Source organism: Strongylocentrotus purpuratus, unplaced genomic scaffold (assembly GCF_000002235.5).
Source record: "Strongylocentrotus purpuratus isolate Spur 01 unplaced genomic scaffold, Spur_5.0 spur5_scaffold_17, whole genome shotgun sequence".
Lineage (NCBI taxonomy): Eukaryota > Metazoa > Echinodermata > Echinoidea > Camarodonta > Strongylocentrotidae > Strongylocentrotus > Strongylocentrotus purpuratus.
Genome location: NW_022145602.1, coordinates 1287097 through 1308842, shown reverse-complemented (window position 1 = coordinate 1308842; position 21746 = coordinate 1287097). Strand labels below are relative to the sequence as shown.

Below are 21746 nucleotides of genomic sequence, written 5' to 3'. Positions count from 1 at the left end.
TGTTCTCTCTATATATGTAATTATATCAGGCTGACGGGAATTTTCGAAACCTCGAACCCCACCACTCCACCCCCCCCCCCTCCTCCCCCCCCCCCCCCCCCCCCTTTGTTACACGTACGTAAATGACTGAATGTTATCGGAAGAGAAAAAACATGATATGGATAGATAGAGAGATGTATTGGGAAAGAAAGGGAATGAGAGGGGAGGAAGATTGTGGAGGAGATTGAGAGAGAGAGACGTATAGATGATGGAGGTGGAGAGGGAGAGAGAGAGAGAGAGAGAGAGAGCAAGAGGGAGGGAGAGAGAGAGAGAGAGAGAGAGAGAAAGAGGGAGGGAGAGAGAGAGAGAGAGAGAGAGAGAGAGAGAGAAAGAGGGAGGGGAGGGATAGAGAGACAGAGAGTGAGAGCAAGAGGGAGGGAGAGAGAGAGAGAGAGAGAGAGAGAGGGAGAGAGAGAGAGAGAGAGAGAAAGAGGGAGGGGAGGGACAGAGAGACAGAGAGAGAGAGAGCAAGAGGGAAGGAGAGAGAGAGAGAGAGAGAGAAAGAGGGAGGGAGAGAGAGAGAGAGAGAGAAAGAGAGAGCAACAAAAACACTTAACATGCAGATTTATATCAGATAAAGTTTTATTCTTAAAACTTTCATGATTTTTATTTTTTATCTTTGTTCAAGGTTCAACTTCATTTGCACATTTTTTTAGACAAAAATAGCATGAAGCACGATAAAAACTAACATCATCCGTACAAAATACTTTGGAGTATATTTAAATGATCAAAAACATTAAACAATATTACTAAATGCACGTACCGTTCTTAAAGGAAATGACAACAGCATTAGCAGAAAAACCAGTACATGATCTGTAAAGTTATATTTGTCAGTATTAGCACTTGAAATGCATCAAATCGAATTTTCCGTTGTCACTCGGTTTCGTACAAATTGCAGTAGCTGCTTAATAACGCAATGGCTCAAGATGAAAACAGAATAAAGATACCGACACTAATTGTAAACGATAAATTGAACAAACATGACTGGAAGGTAAAATCATAACATGAGTTTTTTCTCGTGTTTGCATTTCTCTGGAGCACATTTTTACTTTACATTGTACATTGCGAATATTATTGATAAATATTTTAACAAGGGTAATACACAACATATAGACCTACGGCAATTTCATGAGCTTTCTTCGTCACCTAATGAAATGTTGGAACTTTACACTGACATATCACAAAATTAAAACACGAGAGGGGTAGAAATCAATTAATGTATGGATCATAATTAGGATCACTTCGTCTTGGAGTTAAATCCATTTTAACATTTTCTTTATATACCTCAAGCTTCAGTTGAGTATAAGCTTAAATGTTAATAGCGCCACCTTGTGATAATATGCCACACATTGCAAATAGAGATACGTCACTTGGTTAAATTATGTCTCGACAAATGAAGTTTTTATAATGTAACTTGATGCCAAGATTATTATACAAAATTCTGTGGCATTCGATCTAAAACTGAGGGATCCTTTAAAAAAAGGCTCCAATAGGGTTGAATTTCTCACCTGTACATTTTACAAAATAGAAAGGCTCTCAGTGACATAATCCTGAAACAAATTTGCAATTACAGTAATGGTAAATATAGTATTCATATCCGATGATGAATAGAAAATTGAAGGCCTATTTTAGACCTAATGTACACACAACTCTTGTAACGTATTTCTACACAAAGTACATAAACAAATGAATTCGTTGTGCGATTTTGTTTTTCTTCGTATGTTCGATTTCTCTAAACTTGAGACAAATTTATAAACTGAACAAAAATCTCCAATAAACATTTAATGCAGACAGATAAGAAATGAATTCTGTCCGATAGTAATAAATGGGGTTGGCAAAAACCTTTACAAAACATTGTGATTACAATTTTTGGAAAAGTAATTTTATACAGCCATACAATCACATAAATACATGTTTACATTGAATAGTTTAATATCTGCAAACTGATCGTTTTAAAATGTATATTTTACACAATTTGATTAATTTGCATAATTTTAATCTGTTGTATAGTTTTGTTCCATGTCAGATAAAGAAATTGTCCTCCATAAAATAAATGATTATACAAATATATATACATTGTTGCTTTGGTACTATAGTATGACGACATTGTGGAGGTTTCTGCGTTCATATAGTCGGAAGTAGTAAGAATTTTGGTCTTCTGAGAATTTGCCGATATTTCTTTTTCACCTATTATCTCTCCTTATTTTGTACCCTTCCTGTCCTGCTTTGTTCTTCGTCATTTAATTGGGGGCACCCCCCCCCCCCCCCAATTACAGTACACCATTCCAGCTCACCTTGTACACTGTAGCTTCACCATTGTTTTGTTTTAAAAACTGTATTAACACATTCAGTCGTAGACGTTTCAATTCTCGAATCCAATGCACTTTCTACAAAAAATCCAGGAGATTACACATTCATCTAAATTTCCCACTTTCCACCCAGGTGTAAATGAGTACCTAATATGCTTGTCCGCTATTTGATTTGGCGAGATATTTAAGAAAAAGTAGGAAAAAATAAGATGATAGAAGGGAGATTAGAACGGGAGAGTTAATAGGTAAACAGTGATAGAAAAACAAAGAAAAGGATTGAGGGATAGAGAACAAAATAATGAAAAGGCTCGATGAGAAGAATTCAAGAAATTGAAAAATTGGAAGAAGAAAATAACTTATAAATAACAAAGTGGGTGTAAAAACAATTTGTGAAACAATAATACAGCACATTCATAACACAAGGCGAAAATCAAAGGCAATCGAAAGATGAGTGCAACCTAAACAGGGCGACATGTTATAATTCTTAAAGGACGCCCTGAAAGATGCTAAAGACATGGCATGTCTCTTTTTTATTTTAACATTATTCACTCAAAACATTGTATTTTGTAGTAGATAATCATCCCCACAATCACATTCCCCAAATCTGGTAACGCGTAAATAACTCAGAAAACTCAGAAAATTAATTATGTCCATTCGGGTAGTTTTTGTTTCACACGACATTTTCTCTTAGTTTTTTTGCCTGAAGCAAAGGTAAATTTCATGCTTATGCTGTTGGTTCGGTTTTAGGTGACGCTAATTAATCCCTTGTGGTTAGCAGGAGATCACTTTTACGCCACTCTGCAGTAAGAAATAAATATAATACCATACACACATACTACAGGCAGCGGTTATATCCAAGCTTGTTGGGTATGCGCGTGAAGTTGCTGCGCTTCCCTCCTCCCGATCCTGTCAAACACAGCCGGAAGTGCAGCCTTGGGTCTCAGGTTTTGCTCCAGTCTGATGAGCGCCCTCTGGAATCCTTCTCGGAAAGTCACTTCCGGTTTGATCTTGGTGATATGGCCATGTGCCTGTTTGAGTGTCATGCCCATAACCTGGATCATATACTGGGTAGTGATAGTCGGCGCCAGGATGAGTCCTGTTACGCAGTATATCAGCACCCGGCGGTTCGACTTACGAGCGCCCTCTATGAATCGATTGACTTCATCAAAGTAGTGGCTGATGCCGTCTCCGACGGTCTCATCAAGATGTAGGTTGAGGCGAATGCGGGTGTGCTTCATGGTAGAGGCACAAAGGCACGGGCAGTCCTTGAGGCGAATAGTCCGCTTAACTTGCTCACCGGATAGATTACTCAAGTCTATGATGTATTCGATGTTGAGGCGACACAGCAGAGGCTCTCGATTCGCTGCCTCAAGATCTCCCATGTAAAGGAAGTCCAGAATCTCTGTCACGTTTTGGTCCTTGTAAAGAGTTTTGTCTATTTTGATTTCAGGGATGATTTTGCTTGGGTCCACTTCCTCCCCATCGCATGAAATGTTGTCGTTCTCTGAAAGCGACCTGCAGCTGGAGGTAGATGATTTCTTGCGCATCCTGCGCGTCGTGAAATGGATCATCACCGGGCTCACGATCCCCTTGTCCGATAACGTGGGGGACGCCCTCTGCGACTGTCCATGGCGACTGTAGAACTCTGCTTGGGATGACTGCTGTTCATCGCTGAGGGACACGGATAGATGCAGCCTGTTGTGCATGGTGGGTGACTTGGCTCGGTCTTGGACGTGAAAGAGGTTCGGACAAGAAGCGTATCCAAAGGCAGAAGGATTGGCCTTTCTGATGTCGGTTGTACCCTGCTCCTCGAGAAGACTGGAGTCACCTACCCGGGAGCGAGGCAGCCCGTATGATACCTGTGATCGACTGCGGGAGCGAGGAATGTCAGAGGGTCTAATGTTCATCGTTCATTGTGATCTGAAACATAATTTAAACAAAACAGAAAATTAATCTCATGTTATAGAGTAGGCTTGTGGGTGCACCATGTGAGAGAGAGGGAGGATTGAGGAGTCCTGAGAAGGACTCTCGGTAATCTTTCTTGAGGGTGTGTAGTCCTGAAAAGGACTGTTGGTGTAGTCTTGAAAAAGGCTGCTGGTTATCTTTCTCATGTTGTACAACTTTAAAACAACATGTGTACTCCATACAGTAGTTAACAGGGAATTGTCATCAGTATTGCCACTGTTCTTCCTGAGTACCGTACAATTATTACTAAACAAGCAATTGCCATGTACCCATTTAAACCTGGTCGGAAAGCGGCAAATATGGATTAATGTCTAACCAACTGACATTAGAGTCGGGCTGGGATTCGAACCCTCAACACGTGGATCGAGAGTCAAGTGAATTATAACCACCATGAGGCCACGTCTGACATGAATACATCCCCCCTCCCCCAAAAAAGAGAAAAACTGAAAGACTGAAAGTACTGTATAATACAAACATGTATTTTATAATCATTATTTCTTGATTTACTTTGTGTTACAGTGACTGTCGGTTCGCCTTGACGGGATTTAATCTGACGTGAAATAGAATGACGTCATTGACGTTCAAGTTTCCGGTTTTCTTCTATTTTCCCTTTAAGTTATGATATGGAGGGCGTGGCGAAAAAAAACATGACAGTCGGATTAAAACTATAAGGAAGAAACGTCGCTATCAGCATGATTGGGGACAAGAATGACAAACAGGATTGGTAAATCAAATAAAAATAGCAGATGCGAAAGAAAAAGGAACGGTACATTTGACACAAACCATGGAAATTAGCCTGCTTCAACTCAGCTGTACTTTTAACCAGAAAAAGATACGCCCATGATTGACAAGATATTCAATTATATTATTGTACTAATGGTAGAGGGGAGAGAGATAGAGATTGGTAGAGAGATAGAGACAGACAGACAGAGAGCAGATAATGGGGAAGAGAGAGAGGGGGAGAAGAGGATAGATTGGTAGAGAGATAGAGGCAGACTGACATAGAGATAGAGCAGAAAATGATAAGAGAGAGAGAGGGGGGGGGAGGGGGACATGATTGGAAGAGAGAGTGGGTCAGGGAGACAAACATATATGGAAGATAATCGGCAGAAAGATGGAGAGAGGGGGAGAAAAGGGAAGATAGATTGATAGAGTGAGAGGGGCAGATGTACAGACATACAGAGGGCATAATGGGCAGAGAGGGAGAGAGGGGAGTGAGAGGGGGAGTGAGAGAAAGAGGGGATATATTGGTAGACAGACATACAGGCATATAGGGTTAGGGTTAGGGATATAGAGAAAGAGAGATTAAAATAGAGAGAAAGGGTGGGGAAGAGAGAAAATGAGAGAGGAATAAGACAGGCAGACAGCGAGAGAGTGAAAGAGAGAGAGAGAGAGAGAGAGAGAATTGGAGAAAGTGAAGAAGAGATATATTGGAGAGGAGATAGAGAAAAGGCGTTACAGAAATTAGGACTGAGAATGAGAGAGATGTAAAGAGAGAAGAGAGAGAGAGAATAAAAGGGGAAATAGTGAAGAGAGAGAGGAGGAGAGGCAGTGAGAGAGAGGAAGAGAGGCAGTAAAGAAACCGGTGAAGAATGACTACTCCGTGTTCAAGCATAGCAGCCGAATCATCATCATATCATACCATCATACTTTTTGGACTTGTATATTTCTCATGACTTTCATTCCAATATATGCAATTTTCGGTAGGATGCGAAAGCTAATGTGGTTAGATTAGCAAGTGTGCGCTTGTGAAAAAGATGCCTGGCTGGAATGCTCCCCAGGGAGTGGAGAATGTGCATACATTGTGTGCGGGTAAGCCTGAATCCTATGACCAGGGTAATAATATATATATCTGTAAAGTGATTTGAGAGGGCCTTCGGTCCTAAAAAGCGCTATATAAGAACTAGCTATTATTATTATTATTAATGCATACGTCTTTGCGAAGTACCTCAATACGAATGATTCCATTCCCCTGTCACGAATAATTGTATTCAATAGTCAGAATGCAAATTGCATACATTACGTGTTGTTAGGTAGGGCAAGACATTGGCCCGAATTCACAAAGGAGGTTTGTCGACAAACCTTGGTTTTCGTACGTCATATGACGCGTTTTACGCGTTTTTTTTACAAACCTGGTTTGTAAAGAACACAAGGAGGTTTGGCGAAACAAAAGGAGGTTTGAGCTCAAACCGTGGTCTGAGCTCAAACCTTGCTTTGTGAATTCGGGCCGACATGTTTGTCCTACCTAGCAACAACTAATGTATGCAATTCGCACTCTGACTGTTGAGATACTTCGTAACAGTTGAATGAAATAATTTGTAACGAGGCACTTCACACAGACGTATGCATTTAATTTGATCACATTTCGAAAATGACCTGTTCAAGCCTGCAAAATAACCTTCACCTTCTTATACGTTCTGAGTCATCATTTGAAAAATGTAGTTTATCTCAAAACAGAACACTGTATACCGTCGCTACACGTGTTGCACAATAATTATTGTTATGCTTGTATATCAACGTGCTATACAGTTGCATCGAAGTTTTATTTTTCTAATTCTCTCTCTCTCTCTCTCTCCCTCTCTCGTTCGACGCCATGGACAGTCTCATTCTGCATGTTACCATGGCAACCTTTACGCGTAGAAATGGATTCACTTTGCTCAGTATTCCTTCAAGCTCTAATTAGAGAATTTTTTTGTGAAACTGGATGTCTCAAAATACCACAGACACTAACAAGGTTATGATTTTATTTAATCCGCATTTTTTGTATAATTACTTCTATATTAGGTAGCATCAAGGATATTGATTTATAATTAGCCTCAAAAGCTGATAGAGACATTTTTTAAATTTCAAACCATGCCATTTGTTGTTTGGTATTTAATTTAATTCAAAGAAGGAAAAAGATACCGATATTATTTTGAATGATGCCCTTTTCACTATTTACAAAAGCTTTGTTAGGAAAGAATTAGAACAGAAAAGAACAAAACGGAGACTTCTTCATATTTGGTTTTACCATTTGAATTATCTTTTACAGTTAGAAGAAAACGTCCCATGTAGAAAACCATGTTTATCACTCCAAAAATGGATGCAAATGCTGAAAATGTGAAGATTTATAAATTATAATAAGGAAAAAAATAAGACTAGAAATGGTTAATTTACAATCCTCGACCTCGATCCGGCGCTTACGGCATGGTCAGCAATGATTTCATTCGATTTCCAGTTCTTGATCACGTAATATTTTCATATTTTACTTTGTGCCCTACTTAGAGTCCGAAAACATGCTGAAGCCCGTGAACATATACAAGTATAATGGCTTCCACGGGGGTGTGACACAATATGATAGTAACGTCGAAAAGAGGATGATAATCATTATGAGGATAAGCATAAATACATCTAAAGATCGACCCAGGCAATTTCTATAGGCTTGCATGTGCGTCATCTGTAGAATTTGGGAACATGACAATAAAGTATTACGTTATCCGAAAATGCTCTAGAGATCTGCATAAGTACAAGTTTGCCGACATCCCATTGAAATGCGTGTATTAAAGGTAAAGACCAGTTTTGGAAACGCACTCTCAAAAATGAAATGGAAGCTTTTATTACCAATCATGTGAAAGAATATGTTTTGACTAATGCGTCATGATACAAATTTTGCCGAGAAACCGCCTACTAATTGATATATTTGGTAAAATATTATATCTATTTGGACCTGATAGATATAATGCATTTGTCGTGCGCGTATCGCGTAGTCCCATATACATCTTTCTGTGTACTGTGATTGTAACTTTACCAAGACTGGGCCAAATTTCTTATCATTTTGATGATTCCAGAACCTTGCAGTACACACCAATACTTATATGCTAGATGATCAACCTTTTCTGATCGATTCCCCAACGTTTCTTTCACAATGCATTCGCATGACCCAAACTGGTCTTTATCTTTAAGTTTAACACGCATTTCATTAGGATGTCGGCGAACTTGTATTTATAACGGTTTCGTAAAACACTGCCCTAGACGGTAGAATAGGACAATTAAAATGCCCTTTGGGTCGGTTTCAGATTTGTTTGGGGGCGATCGTGTTTGATTTAATGGTATGTTATCAAAGGTATTACAAAGTTTTGGTATGGGGTCATGAATTTGGTTCAAATGAACATATTGGAAGCATAAATGACCCTACAATATTCAGTGATCATTGTCGCGGTTGAAATCGAGTCTAAATTTATGAAATTATAAATAATAAACTCTTTATGTTGTATAGCTCCCTCTCAAGGTCAAGACATTGATTAAGCTATAAAACCGATGAACACGTCCCACTGGAAACTGGAGCCCTGCACGGGATGAGCGCGTCTTTGCCTTGGTGCGGGCCTAGGCGTTGTGGCGTGCGCCTGTAATCCAGCTAACAGTGGAAGTTACAAACTGATTTAGCCGAGGACGCAGGTTCGAAACTGAGTCACGTCTTTCGGATGGTGACGTTAAAGGTCGGTCCCCAGACGTAAATAATCATATCTGATTGATACACGTCTGTAAAAACCCAATCACACACACACACACACACATATAAAAAAATATTTCTTGATTGAAATCGACTGATTAGCTATTTTCGTTTGGAAATTATATATCACAACTACATATTCTGAGATTTTCATGGTTGCAGCTACCATCGTACGGCCGTAGATGCTATAATTGAAATGTATATTACATTTTACCGGGAGCACCGGTAAATTTTTATATTCAATTTTTCTCAAAAGCATAAGTGTTTTAGAGGCTAAGTTTTCTACTGCCTATATTACATCCACATGCAGGGGTATCAAAATACATACAAATTGTAAGGAATCACTATCCACCCATTTTCAAAATTTCCCAACACTTTGTATTACCTTTAACTTGCTTTAGAGTAAAACATAAATATATGTTATATGCAAATCAAAATTTAATGCTGTATGACACTCAAAGAAAAACAATGATTCAGATGGGGATTAAAAAAGTAAGAAGTCAATATTACATTAATGATCTTCGGCGGTATATTTAATCTAGAATTGGGGTCTCCAGTCATAACACCAGCGTTTTACAACCGGGATGCCGCTCTCTCTCTCTCTCTCTCTCTCTGGGTCTTTTTTCCTCACTTGCTTCGCTCTCTCTAAATATTTAGCTACACGATGATATCAGTCAGTGTAGTGCTTGAATACCTCCTGGGACCTGTTTCACAAAGCCTTTTTTCAATGACAAATTACAAAAATCGGTGACAAATCTGCTGATAACCAATCAGAAGCAAGGATTTCAGTAGCTTATAACAGAAACTGTCATTTGTCACTGATAACAAGTTTTGTGAAATGGGGCCCTGATGTGAGCAACGAGGTGTCCGAATAGTTTATAGCAAGCTACCCGAATATCGTAATATTCGGGCAGCAACTTGCCCGAATATATCTTGCATATTTTATATCAAAATTACATTTGTACCATGCTCCCCTCTAAACATCTAAGAGCTGGATAATTATAGGTAACGAGAGGCCCAAATGTCCCAATATGTGTCTATCTACATTTAGGGAACTAAATATACACGTATAGTTGCTGTAATCACGTATTACTCAGCGGAGCTAATGAAATGCATCACCCTATATCTAATCTAAGGTGTTTTGATTACAAAAAAAAGGCATTTTAACACTGTTGAAAATATCATTGCAGTGTGTGTCTCTCACAAACGAGTGTACAGTAGTACGATATATGCATGATGTCATATAGTATTAATGACTGCTTTGAGAGAAATAGTTGTTTTATTACGCTCAAGGGAAGGTTAGAATTGTGCTATTCCCCGAGGCTTGCCGAGGGGAATAGCCCAATTGTAACCTTCCCGAGAGTGTAATAAAACAACTATTTCTCGAATATTAAAGCAGTCATTAATACTTTTATATGCCGAAAAAAAATAGACTAAAAAAAAAAAAAAAAAAATAATTTATATTTTTGTCGAAGACGGGATTCGAACTCTTGCGTACAACAAGAGGTATATCGAAAACCAACGCTTAGACCACTCGGCTATCGCGCGTCGTTAAAATGCGTGGCTGTTTTCTCCAATATATACATTAAAATGGATTGAAAACGGCTCCGCGTGAGGGATGCTTCGCAAAAGCTCCATGAAACGGACCCTTCTTTTACTTTTGCAATGCATATTGGCACGAACTTAGATCAAGATCTATCGGCAGATGTTGTTTTTTTTGTTTTTGAGAGTTAATTTTCGTCTTCATGTCAACAATGCAAGATAAAATTGTCGGTAAGATCGATCGAGATTCAATTGTATTGAAATTGCCGACCAATTTTTCGCACACGTATGGTATCCTCCATCGCTCAAACCATTTTTTAACATGTAAACCTATGGGGTAACCATGGAGACTGACCTATTTTTTTAATAACCATGGTTATTAAAAATATTGAAATGTTTTATGCATGGTTACCGGGAATTTTACAGGAACAGTTGAAGTTTATGAATGCAATTCGACCAATCAGATGGCTGGATTTCTTAAGTGAGGTATATAATTAAAATTATTAACCTATAAATTTATAGAGTAATTAGAACATCTGACCCATATAATTATCTCCACATACTACTAAACAGTCCTTTGATCCCCCCCCCCCCCCCCACTCAGTGTTATTTAGGGTACGCGTATGCTCGTTCCCTCTTTTTGAAAGCACCCCCTATCTGAGGACTGCCAACATTTCCGAACCCCCCTTTCGCGGGCTTTTTGCGGGCTTTTCCTGCCTTGGAGACCCCCCTAAATACGGAAAAATGCTCAATGTACCCCCCTAAATTCGGAACAATTTCTCAGGAGTCCAAAGAATTGAGAGAAAAAAAGAAAAACACCTACTTGTTAAAGAAATCTCCGGGTGAAAAGTCAAATACATCCCTTTTTTTTACAATTCTCGGGCCGGACTTTGTCGCACGAAAAATACCCCTTTACCGGACATTTTAGTTACACGCATGCAGTCATTCCGACCCCGGAGTTAGGGGAGGGGGGGGGGGCGAGCCTTTGATATGGCGGTTTCTGTATATTGCATAATTTCACGCTCTGTAGCCGACATTAATCAGCTAAAATATACCAGGCCACTCGTACTTGGAACTCACGCGTTACTATGACAACGCTGACGTATGCATATTGTCTTTCATTCCTTGTCAGGCTTCTTATAATGGCTTCTAAGATTGAAGCAGTTTGAATTATTCAACAGCTTTTCTGTGTAGCCTCGACGCCATCTTTTATCTCATCTCTGTGTGCATGAGAGAAAATGATGGCAATAAATCAACCGTGAACAATTTCAATCATTTTCGTTTCATGTGCAAACATTTACATAATCGGAACGTGATCTTTAAAAGAAATACAAAGAGCGGGGTATTGAAATTGAAAGTCTTTGCGACACGGGCAAATGAGGCGGGGTCATAGATTTTGTACCCCCCCCCCCCCCCCCCGGCATCCGGCACCGCAAGTATTTTAAGTTCAGATGTTCCGGCAGCGCTACGAGGTGACGGAATTATTTTGCACGCTCGCTTTAAAGGCCGGCTGTACTAGTTTGGCCAGGAGGGATTAGACCACGCAGCGTGGTCAGTTAACATAAGAAAAAGAGGATCATGGGGGACCAATGGTCACCGATTAGGCATTGTTTTCTATATAAAGGGAGCAAGTAGCTACAAGTAGGACAGTGGGGCTTTAATAACTCGCTCACAGAGAATGTACAAATTGAAAGTGTGCCATTTCTCTCGTGTCAAATAGAAGCTACTGGGGGAAAGGAAGGACAATTCTCGAGAAATCGTTTCTTAGATTCAGAATCCTGCACGCTCTGTTAGGGGAAGATCATGCCGCAAAATTTGCAAGAAGATGAAATATAAACCGGAGCGTGCAGATCCGGTCGAGTTATGTTTACCATCGCCCCCATGTTTGCATTGCATCAGTATACTGATGTATAAGTAATGTTCATGTATTTACACGCGCGCTCGCTGTATCATAATTACACTTGATTATGCAGGCGTGGGTGTATATTCGTCAATAAAAATTGTGCAAGTGAGGCCCCATTTAAACCTACATCAAATAGAAACTATAAAACATGCACAAAAAGCCCAGGCTCTTCCTAGCTTATTCACTACTTTTATATATATATCTTATCTATAATTTCATTATAAATAAAATGAACAATATAGATAAAGAAAAAAACTATTACAAAAAAGGATCGGTAAGTGGGGGACCTCGCAAGATACACCACAGAGTTGTAAATTTGTGTTTGATTAATCGCATCCTTAACAAAATCATAAATTTCTTATTTGTAATCGTTTTTTGGTTCCAACTTTCATTGACCTATTCCTCTTATTTTGCTGCTTCCATTGTACCCAGAGTAATATCAGAATGGACTTCCCCTTTAAGCGGGACTGCACTACTTGTAGCTACAATGTACATGTACTTGCGCCCTCTGTATAGCAAACTATGCCTCCGCGGTACCCTTTGGTCCCCCATGATCCCCTTTTTCTTATGTTAAGTGCGAGCTGATTTGATGAGATGACCACGATATTTAATAATTGTATTTTATCGATGTATTTCTTATATATACATGTACTTCATGTAAATGTTACATTTTAATCATTGAGGTTCAATTTTGTAATGATCAATAATATTTTTTCTTTTAAAACATTATCAAGATGTCCTGCACCGACTCTCAAACTGTATATCTGATCTTATACCCTTTGATTTTCTATTATTTCATATCCAAGTATGCAAACCAAACTCAATATTAGTCTTGTTTCCATTATTTATGATTAGTTTATATCTTATATGATGATATTTATATGTCTATGGAATTATTTTTAATTTGTAAATTCACTTGCATCAGCTTCCAGCTGTATTGTTGAATATACGAATAAAACCTTATCAAATCAAATCAAATCAAACCTGTCAGTGACCATACAGGGAGGTCTAATTCCTCCTGGCCAAACTAGTGCAGACAGGCCTTAAACGATCGTTACATTCTTCGCATTTTCATCGATATAATATTCCATTCTTGGTAGAAATACCCTCAATTCTCATTCAACTTAATACACCAGTTTACGGATCCATCAGTGCGCATGCGCAGACATGGGCGCCATTTTAATTGGCGAGTAAACAAAGCCAATGACCTAGAGGTCAGTGGTATTTATGCGTATGATGCAAATGATTATGTGCGCGCACAACGCAGCGCAGGCAGTGATGTCATCATAATTTGCATGGGCGCAATCTTAATTTACGCATAAATACCACTGACCTCTAGGTCATTGGCTTTGTCTACTCGCCAATTAAAATGGCGCCCCTAACCGTAAACTGGTGTATTGTTTTTACGGTTTATCTCTACCTGCTCCTTTCCAAAAATAATGTATATTACAGAATTTCGCAAAAAAACAAAAAAAACGTCCCTGTGATTGACATAATGTGGGGAGAAAAAAAAGGAAAACAATATCTCCACTCCATTTCTGATTTCCGGTGCTTATATTTGTAACTGAATCCTGCTTCCTCTTGATGGCTCTGTCTGAAGAGATGATAAGAGGGTGCACTTGAACACCCCTCGGGGAAGAATGTCTTAGACATTAGGGACTTTTAGATTTGCGTGGACTGAAACGTGTGACGTCCATTCAAGGCAGTGCATTAAAAGGACGTCGATCGTAGCATAGACCTATTGTCTTCGTGCGAATCTAAAAGTCCCTATTATCATTTCAAAGTCACATTATATACACTCAAAGGGGAAAAAAGGCCTGAGTCCATCAAAATATTTTAGTTATTAGGAAGAAACGTGACACTTCGAGGTAAGCTTGAAAGAAAGAATATTATTGTATCGAGTCGCTGATGCACGAATAAGTTACGAAGATTTAAAATGATGTATAAACCTTACACTTATAAATCTACTGAACCCCTCTCTCTCTCTCTCTCTCTCTCTCTCTCTCTTTTTTACTTTCTCTCTCTCTCTCTCTTACTTGTTTTCTCTCTCTCTCTCTCTGGAATTACAGATACACGAACATGATGAAGGATATTTAGATAGGAAAAAAATACCAGTTGTAAGAAACTTGCTCCTGGTTTGACACGCCCCTCCTCTATTAAAATCTAGCGTCGTCATAGACACGACAGTGATGGAGAAATGGTTTCGATTTTTTAATCAAGCATCCGAAAACAGACCTTCTAAACTGCACAAACATTATCATATAGTATTTATCTTCGCTATATTATTAGTACGTGCTATCGCTCAAGGTTTTCATAACAAGGATCTGCACGCATTTATTGAGTTCGCCCATATATTCCGAGGATCATGGCCGAGGTGTATGCTATATAATATAGTCGGTAGTCGGAGGGGCCGTGGTGATGCAGGGCAGAGTGGCAAGGGCGATTATTGCCACCTACGTATTGCTCAATGACATTATTTCATGATATTGGGGGGATTGTAGAGACGGATCCCTCTCAATCTTGTTCAATTTCATGCATTAAAGCTATGTTGATATGACGAATGAAAGTGAAAAAGAAAATTAACAAATTCAAAACCACATCCTACTAGAAAAGTAGGTTCTTAAACTCTGAATAGGACTTACAATTGAATAAAAATAAAAATAAATACATTTCGAGAAAAGCCACAACAGCCACAAGAAAATCTGTATGTTCATGCATAAAATTAAATTAAAATGTGTATACCACATTTCCTCTGGCAAATTGGAAAGTGTTTGTTCATGGTTTGTAGCATCGGTTGCATAACATGTCCTACGATATTATTGAGCACTGCTTATAAGGCGTTAATCAACATTTGCCACTCTCCACCCAGGTGTTAATGGGGATATGATTGAGCGCTAGTTACTTTGGCAGCTCGGCTACAACCAGGGTAATACGTGTAAAGCGCCATGAGCGTCAGAACCTGGCGGATACCGGCGCTATATAAATATCCATATTATTATTATTATTATAAACGAAAGATAAACACCCAGCAACGTTTTGCCTTCTCCTGTAATTTTTGGAATAGTAGACCTCACTATTTTTATTAATAAAGGAGGCTTGTGGTAAATGCAATTATATATATATATATGCTATAATTCGCAGTAGCATTCAATTATATTGTAAACTGTCACAAGTTTCACGAGGCTCGGGCGAATTGAATCATTGATGATATTAGTCCAATCTAATAAAGCTCGCTGAAAGTAGATCACAATTCAAAACAATGGCGTAGACACGGATGGCACAGGAAAAACAGGTATACGCACCCCCCCCCCCCCCCCCACACACACACACACCTAATGCGAAGTGGAACACAGAGAGGGGGTAGATACAGGGAGAAGGGGTAGACGAGAGAGGGAGAGAGATTTAAACAAGAGAAATATACAGGAATACGTACAAGACAAAGTAAATTGAGGATAATTGCATCCCCGATTTACACCCTCACCAAACTCAACCCTACCCGCTGTTCGTAATTTTCAACTTATTCAATTTCAATTTATCTATTTGTTCAACCATCAAAATAATATATACAATCAAAATAAGTTACATCAATAATTTAGAATAATACAATTCATTCATACAGTAGATCAGATTCCCCCTCACTATACTTAGTATCACACGTGCTCCCCACCCTCATTAAGACCCCCCCCCCCCCCCCCCCCCCATCAATGATAGACCCACGGTACGCCATTGATTCAAATAGAAAGTCATGTATGCACGCGCTATGTAACGTGTCCGCTAATGAGTGAAGCCTTAGAAGTTATAATAAATGAAGAAACACAATGACAAACAGCGCGGCAGAACGGGGAAAACAAGAGTAGTGATCCATTCTTGTTCTATTCAGTACAGCAGGCAGTGCATGTCAGTTGAAAAGAAACCACTCAACATGTTTGCACTCTCATCTCGATGACTGATCAACCGTCTTCATCTTGAGAAAATAATCAAGCTAAGGATAGGCAGAAAATCGGTCATATTTCATAGTATCATGGTAGCGTATTTGTGTATAGTATTCACCAACAGTAGAACCAACAACAAAAATTGCAAATAAAAGTGACCCCCCCCCCCCCGAACACGTACTCCTTTACCATTTTTGAGGAAGTTTTTTTTTGTCACTTCTTCTTCTTCTTCTTCTCTTCTTCTTCTTCTTCTTCTTCTTCTTCTTCTTCTTCTTCTTCTTCTTCTTCTTCTTCTTCTTCTTCTTCTTCTTCTTCTTCATTTGTTTGATTTGATTTGATTTGATTTGATTTATTTATTTCTGTTTGATTTTCTTTCTTTTTGGCATTTTTACAAATATATAACAAACAAACATTGCAAATTTACACATATCTCAATATTATTATTATTAATATTCATTTATTTGACAGAAATACGCAAGATACAATGCGTATTGATAAATCTCAGTAAATAATAATGATAAAAATGATAATAATAATAACAATAATAATAATAATGATCCATTATTGTAACGGCGCATACCCGTTTTTAGAATTTAGCCTCTCTATACGCTTCCCAAAAACTTTGGTTATCAACCACAGCGCTAAGTGCATTGAAGGAATGAATCTTACTAGGTACACAGTCTGGGTTGAGAGTGTCAAATGAAGATTAATGTCTTGCCAAAGATTATAGACTACAACACCACTACTTAAAGAACAATTTGGATTTCCAAACATGTCAAAATGAAACATTTTATTGGAAGGAGAAAATACATTCAAATAACTGTGCAGATAACTCCGCCCTGTGTTGGTGTAGTCCCATATACATATTTGTATGTGTACATTGCTTGTAACTTTATAGACTGGGTCAAATTTCTTATCATTTTGATGATTCCAGAACCTTGCAGTACACACCAATACTTATATGCTAGATGATCAACCTTTTCTGATCGACTCCACACCGTTTCTTCCACAATGCAATCGCATGACCAGAACTCAAATTTATAGCTGAGAACAGTTGACGAATGGAAGTTATGGAGATAATGCGTCTCAAGGTCCATTTCATTGTCGCCCCAACAGCCTCCAAGCTATTGGGACACAAATAGATAGAGGGATACCTTCGGCAAATTCTCTGATGTACAACTATTTGCCTTCGGCTTTCAATTTCGGATTTAATATAATAATTATCTACCCTTTGCGGAAGGTAATCATATATTTTCATAATCCGCGCTGACAGAATAGTATGTATCATATTTTCTGAAGATTTGTTTATTCCTTTTCACTGTAATCAGGTAATGATTGTGATGGTCCGAGAACAGATTTGCGGCATTATCAAAGTTCGTGTTATATCATATATCTAATGTAAAGGAAAGAGATGGAGACAAACGGACAGAGAAAGAGAGAGGGGATCAAGGGGGTAGAGAGAGATAGAGAGAGACAGAGAGAGAGTGGGAGAGGGTGAGAGAAACAAAGAGAGAGGGGAGAAACGGAGAGACAGAGAGGCATAAATAGAGAGAGAGAGAGAGAGAGAGACAAACGGACAGAGAAAGAGAGAGGGGATCAAGGGGGACAGAGAGAAATGGAGAGAGAGAGAGAGAGAGAGAGAGAGAGAGAGAGAGAGAGAGAGAGAGGGGGGGGGAGAGAAACGGAGAGACAGAGAGGCATAAATAGAGAGAGAAATTGAAAGAGAAGATAAAGGAAGAAGAAAGAAAGGGAGAGGAGGGAGAGAGTATGGAGGATGATACTAGTTATGTATAATTTGTATGTAAAGTATCTTGACATATTTATTCTCATTTTTTTGTTTGTTTGTTGACGGCACTCTCGCCACAAGCGTTTCCTTTTAGATAAGTTGCAACCTGTGAATTATTATCACTGTTTATTTTCGAACGTGCGAACCAAAAGAAGGAAAATAAATGATAATTTGAAAATGAAAAAAAAAATCCTGAAGAGGAAATAAAGGCTATAGGCCAGGGTTCATGTTGGTATAGAAGGAGAGACAAGAGAGTATAGAAATATAATATGACAGAAAGAAAGAGAAAGCACGGAGCAAAGAGAAAGATAATATTTAAAAGAAAGAGAGAGAGGTTGTTTTTGGGTGAAGTGAGGTGACGGGCGTCAGAGATAAGATGCGATTGAATGAGAATGTCTAGGATTAGAGACTCGAAAGATTGTTGAAAAAGGGCTGAACATTGTGATGATTAATCATGTGAAAATGACAAGCGCAGTGATTTATAACCGAGCGAGTGACTTTCATGAATATTTATTGTAGAATGCAACGTATTTACAATAAGTTACAATATAATATAATTATAAGCAGGGCTTTCGTGGTCTGGTGGATACATTACCGGACTGTAGATCTTGTTTGCGCTTCGAATCCCGCCGTGGTACTGATGTCCTTTGGAAAGACACTAATCTATTTAACCATTCTCCACCCAAATTAAGTGGTTACAGGGTAGGAATTGTATGCTTTTAGCGCTTAAAACCAGGGTAATAATACTACTTTGAGCAACATTTGGGCTGCATATGGGCGTAACAGGAATGTAGAAATTATTATTTGTAGTAGAAGAAGTAGAGGTGGTAGAAGTAGTAGTACATTGTAGCAGTAGTAGTAGTAGTAGTAGTAGTAGTAGTAGTAGTAGTAGCAGTAGTAGCAGCAGCAGCAGTAGTAGTAGTAGTAGTAGTAGTAGTAGTAGTAGTAGTAGTAGTAGTAGTAGTAGTAGTAGTGGTAGTAGTAGTAGTAGTAGTAGTAGTAGTAGTAGTAGTAGTAGTAGTAGTAGCAGAAGTAGCAGCAGCAGTAGTAGTAGTACATTGTAGCAGTAGTAGTAGTAGTAGTAGTAGTAGTAGTAGTAGTAGTAGTAGTAGTAGTAGTAGTAGTAGTAGTAGTAGCAGCAGCAGTAGTAGTAGTACATTGTAGCAGTAGTAGTAGTAGTAGTAGTAGTAGTAGTAGCAGTAGTAGCAGCAGCAGTAGTAGTAGTAGTAGTAGTAGTAGTAGTAGTAGTAGTAGTGGTGGTAGTAGTAGTAGTAGTAGTAGTAGTAGTAGTAGTAGTAGTAGTAGTAGTAGTAGTAGTAGTAGTAGTAGTAGTAGTATAGTAGTAGTAGTAGTAGTAGTAGCAGTAGTAGCTGTAGTAGTAGTAGTAGTAGTAGTAGTAGTAGTAGTAGTAGTAGTAGTAGTAGTAGTAGTAGTAGTAGTAGTAGTAGTGGTAGTAGTAGTGGCAGTAGTAGTAGTAGTAGTAGTAGTAGTAGTAGTAGTAGTAGTAGTAGTAGTAGTAGTAGTAGTAGTAGTAAAAGTAGTAGTAGTAGTAGTAGTAGTAGTAGTAGTAATAGTAGTATTAGTAATATTAGTAGCAGTAGTAGTAGTAGTAGTAGTAGTAGTAGTAGTAGTAGTAGTAGTAGTAGTAGTATCATCCTATGTATCATCGCCTCTCTCTCTCTCTCTCTCTCTCTCTCTCTCTCTCTCTCTCTCTCTATCTCTCTCTCTGTCCATCCCTCTCCACCCAACCCCTTCCCTTCCCTCTTCTCTCCCACTCTCACTCTCTAAGCTACCCTCCTAAATTGCGCCTGTTATCCTCAAGATCAGTTTGTTGTCAGTGCTTACAGATGATGGATTGCAAGCTTTAGATTTGTATTTGTATTATCGTTGTATATCTTACGTTTGATAAACTGAATTACGTTTAAGGCGATAGTTCACATTCTCATTAAAAGACTCATAATACTCATTGAAGCTGTCTGAATAATCTATAAAGAAGTGTATATCTACTTAAGTCTTCATATTTATGACAGCCCAAATATTGAAGTAAAATTTACAAACTAAAACTTCTCATAGACATGGATTGACAACGATGGCTAAAACACCTTAAATATGATTAATCGGGATGAAGCGGTGTAGTCGTCCTGTCAGATAATTCGGATGATTGTCAAGATTAGGTTTGGTAAAGTCAAACATCGAAACAAACTATAGCGATTACGTTTGCTTGCTACCCCCTCCCCTCCCTTCCACATCAAATCTCCCTCCTCCATCTTGTTATATCTCTCTCCCTCTCTCTCTCTCTCTCTCTCTCTCTCTCTCTCTCTATCTCTCTCTCAAGCTCTCTCCCTTACGCTCTCTCTCATTACGGGGTGCTGCGTGTACCCCCATCGTTCATCCAATGCATTGTAAAGTAATTACAAACTCCATACAGAAAGCGCAAACAATATATAAAACATTAATCGAGCAAACATGTAATTATCAAATGTTTTTCCTTTTTTCAATGCGATATTTCCCTACACCTGTTCATCTTCATTGGAATCCAACGTATCAACATCAGTATAGTCAAGGAGTTATGAGGAGTTCCTTTAGTTTCATCTATTTCTCCTCAAGAGAGTAACAGATAAAAAAATACATATATAAACAGAAAAATGTATGACAATACATAAGATGAATTATAAAAAGTGAGAAAGGCAGTGGCGAAAAAGGAAACGAACCTTGTAAGAGGACAACCCTTTAAGAAAACAAGATATACAATGGCCTGGTATACCCTACACAATGCTTCCTACCTGAAGTGTTCTCCCTGTGGTATAGGGATGCACGAGATGAATGGAGAGGATACGGTCGCAATGGCAACGCTCATAGCTGATGCCGCATCCTCCGATGAATTCAATGGAGAACACAAGAAGATGAGAGAGAGAGAAAGAGAGAGAGAGGTATTGATACTTACAGCTTCTATGCATCCAAGTAAAGCTCCATCTTTAGAACAGGAATACCGTCGCTTGCCTGTATGCCATTGAGGAATGGATGTACAGAGGCGCCTGGTTTTGAGATGGCATGTAAACACTGAATGGAGCAAGTCGATATTAAAGCAGTCTCCAGATTTCTAACCCGCAATACGAGCACGAATGATCATTATGACTATAGGCGTATAGCGAGCGCAGCAGCGCTACGAGCAATAATCACAACGTGAATGCATGCGTGGGTGGCTTAGGTGCGTGTGTATTCTGTGCGGGTGCGTTTATTGTGTGTGTGAAAATGTGTGTGTATACATTTTGAGATATGCCTGCTCGGTGTCAGCTAGCATTAAGCGCGGGTTATAACAGAGCTTCATATATCTAATGAAGATATTAACGAACTTACATGTAGGTCGACGTTTTATCTACCTTTCTCTTGGTAACTGTTTCTTTTCCCACCATTGTATGTGAACAAAGCTAGCTTGATAAACAGGAAATAAGGAATGAAACAGGAAATAAGGAATGGACGCTTAATAGGATCACAATGTAAAGAAGCTCTCCTAAACTTATAGATGAAATGCTTAAAGTGACTCGGTAACATTGTTGAAGGTTGAAGAAAAATCTGCGTAAGTTTTGGATGAAATGTTACATATTATATTCCTACTACTGTACTAACCCTCTAACATGCAAACAAATCCTGAAGAAATTCTCAAACCACAAAGATATTTATGGTTTTCTTTGAAGGTGTTACTGTGCGACACCATTTTCTCTCATTAATTTGAACAATGTTACAAGGTCCCTTTAATGCGCTGGAAAAAATTCAGGCAAGC

General features: G+C 38.7%; 1 protein-coding gene across 1 annotated transcript; it reads right to left on the bottom strand.

The window, feature by feature from the left end:
• Positions 1–624: 624 nt before the first annotated feature.
• Positions 625–21185, bottom strand: LOC100892905 (dual specificity protein phosphatase 1). The gene is made up of 2 exons (XM_003731071.3): positions 20910–21185; positions 625–4268 (listed from the first exon to the last, which is right to left on the bottom strand). Exon 2 carries the CDS (start codon positions 4253–4255, stop codon positions 3197–3199), a length of 1059 nt encoding a protein of 352 aa, XP_003731119.1. The 5' UTR covers positions 4256–4268; positions 20910–21185; the 3' UTR covers positions 625–3196.
• Between the last annotated feature and the right edge of the window lie 561 nt (positions 21186–21746).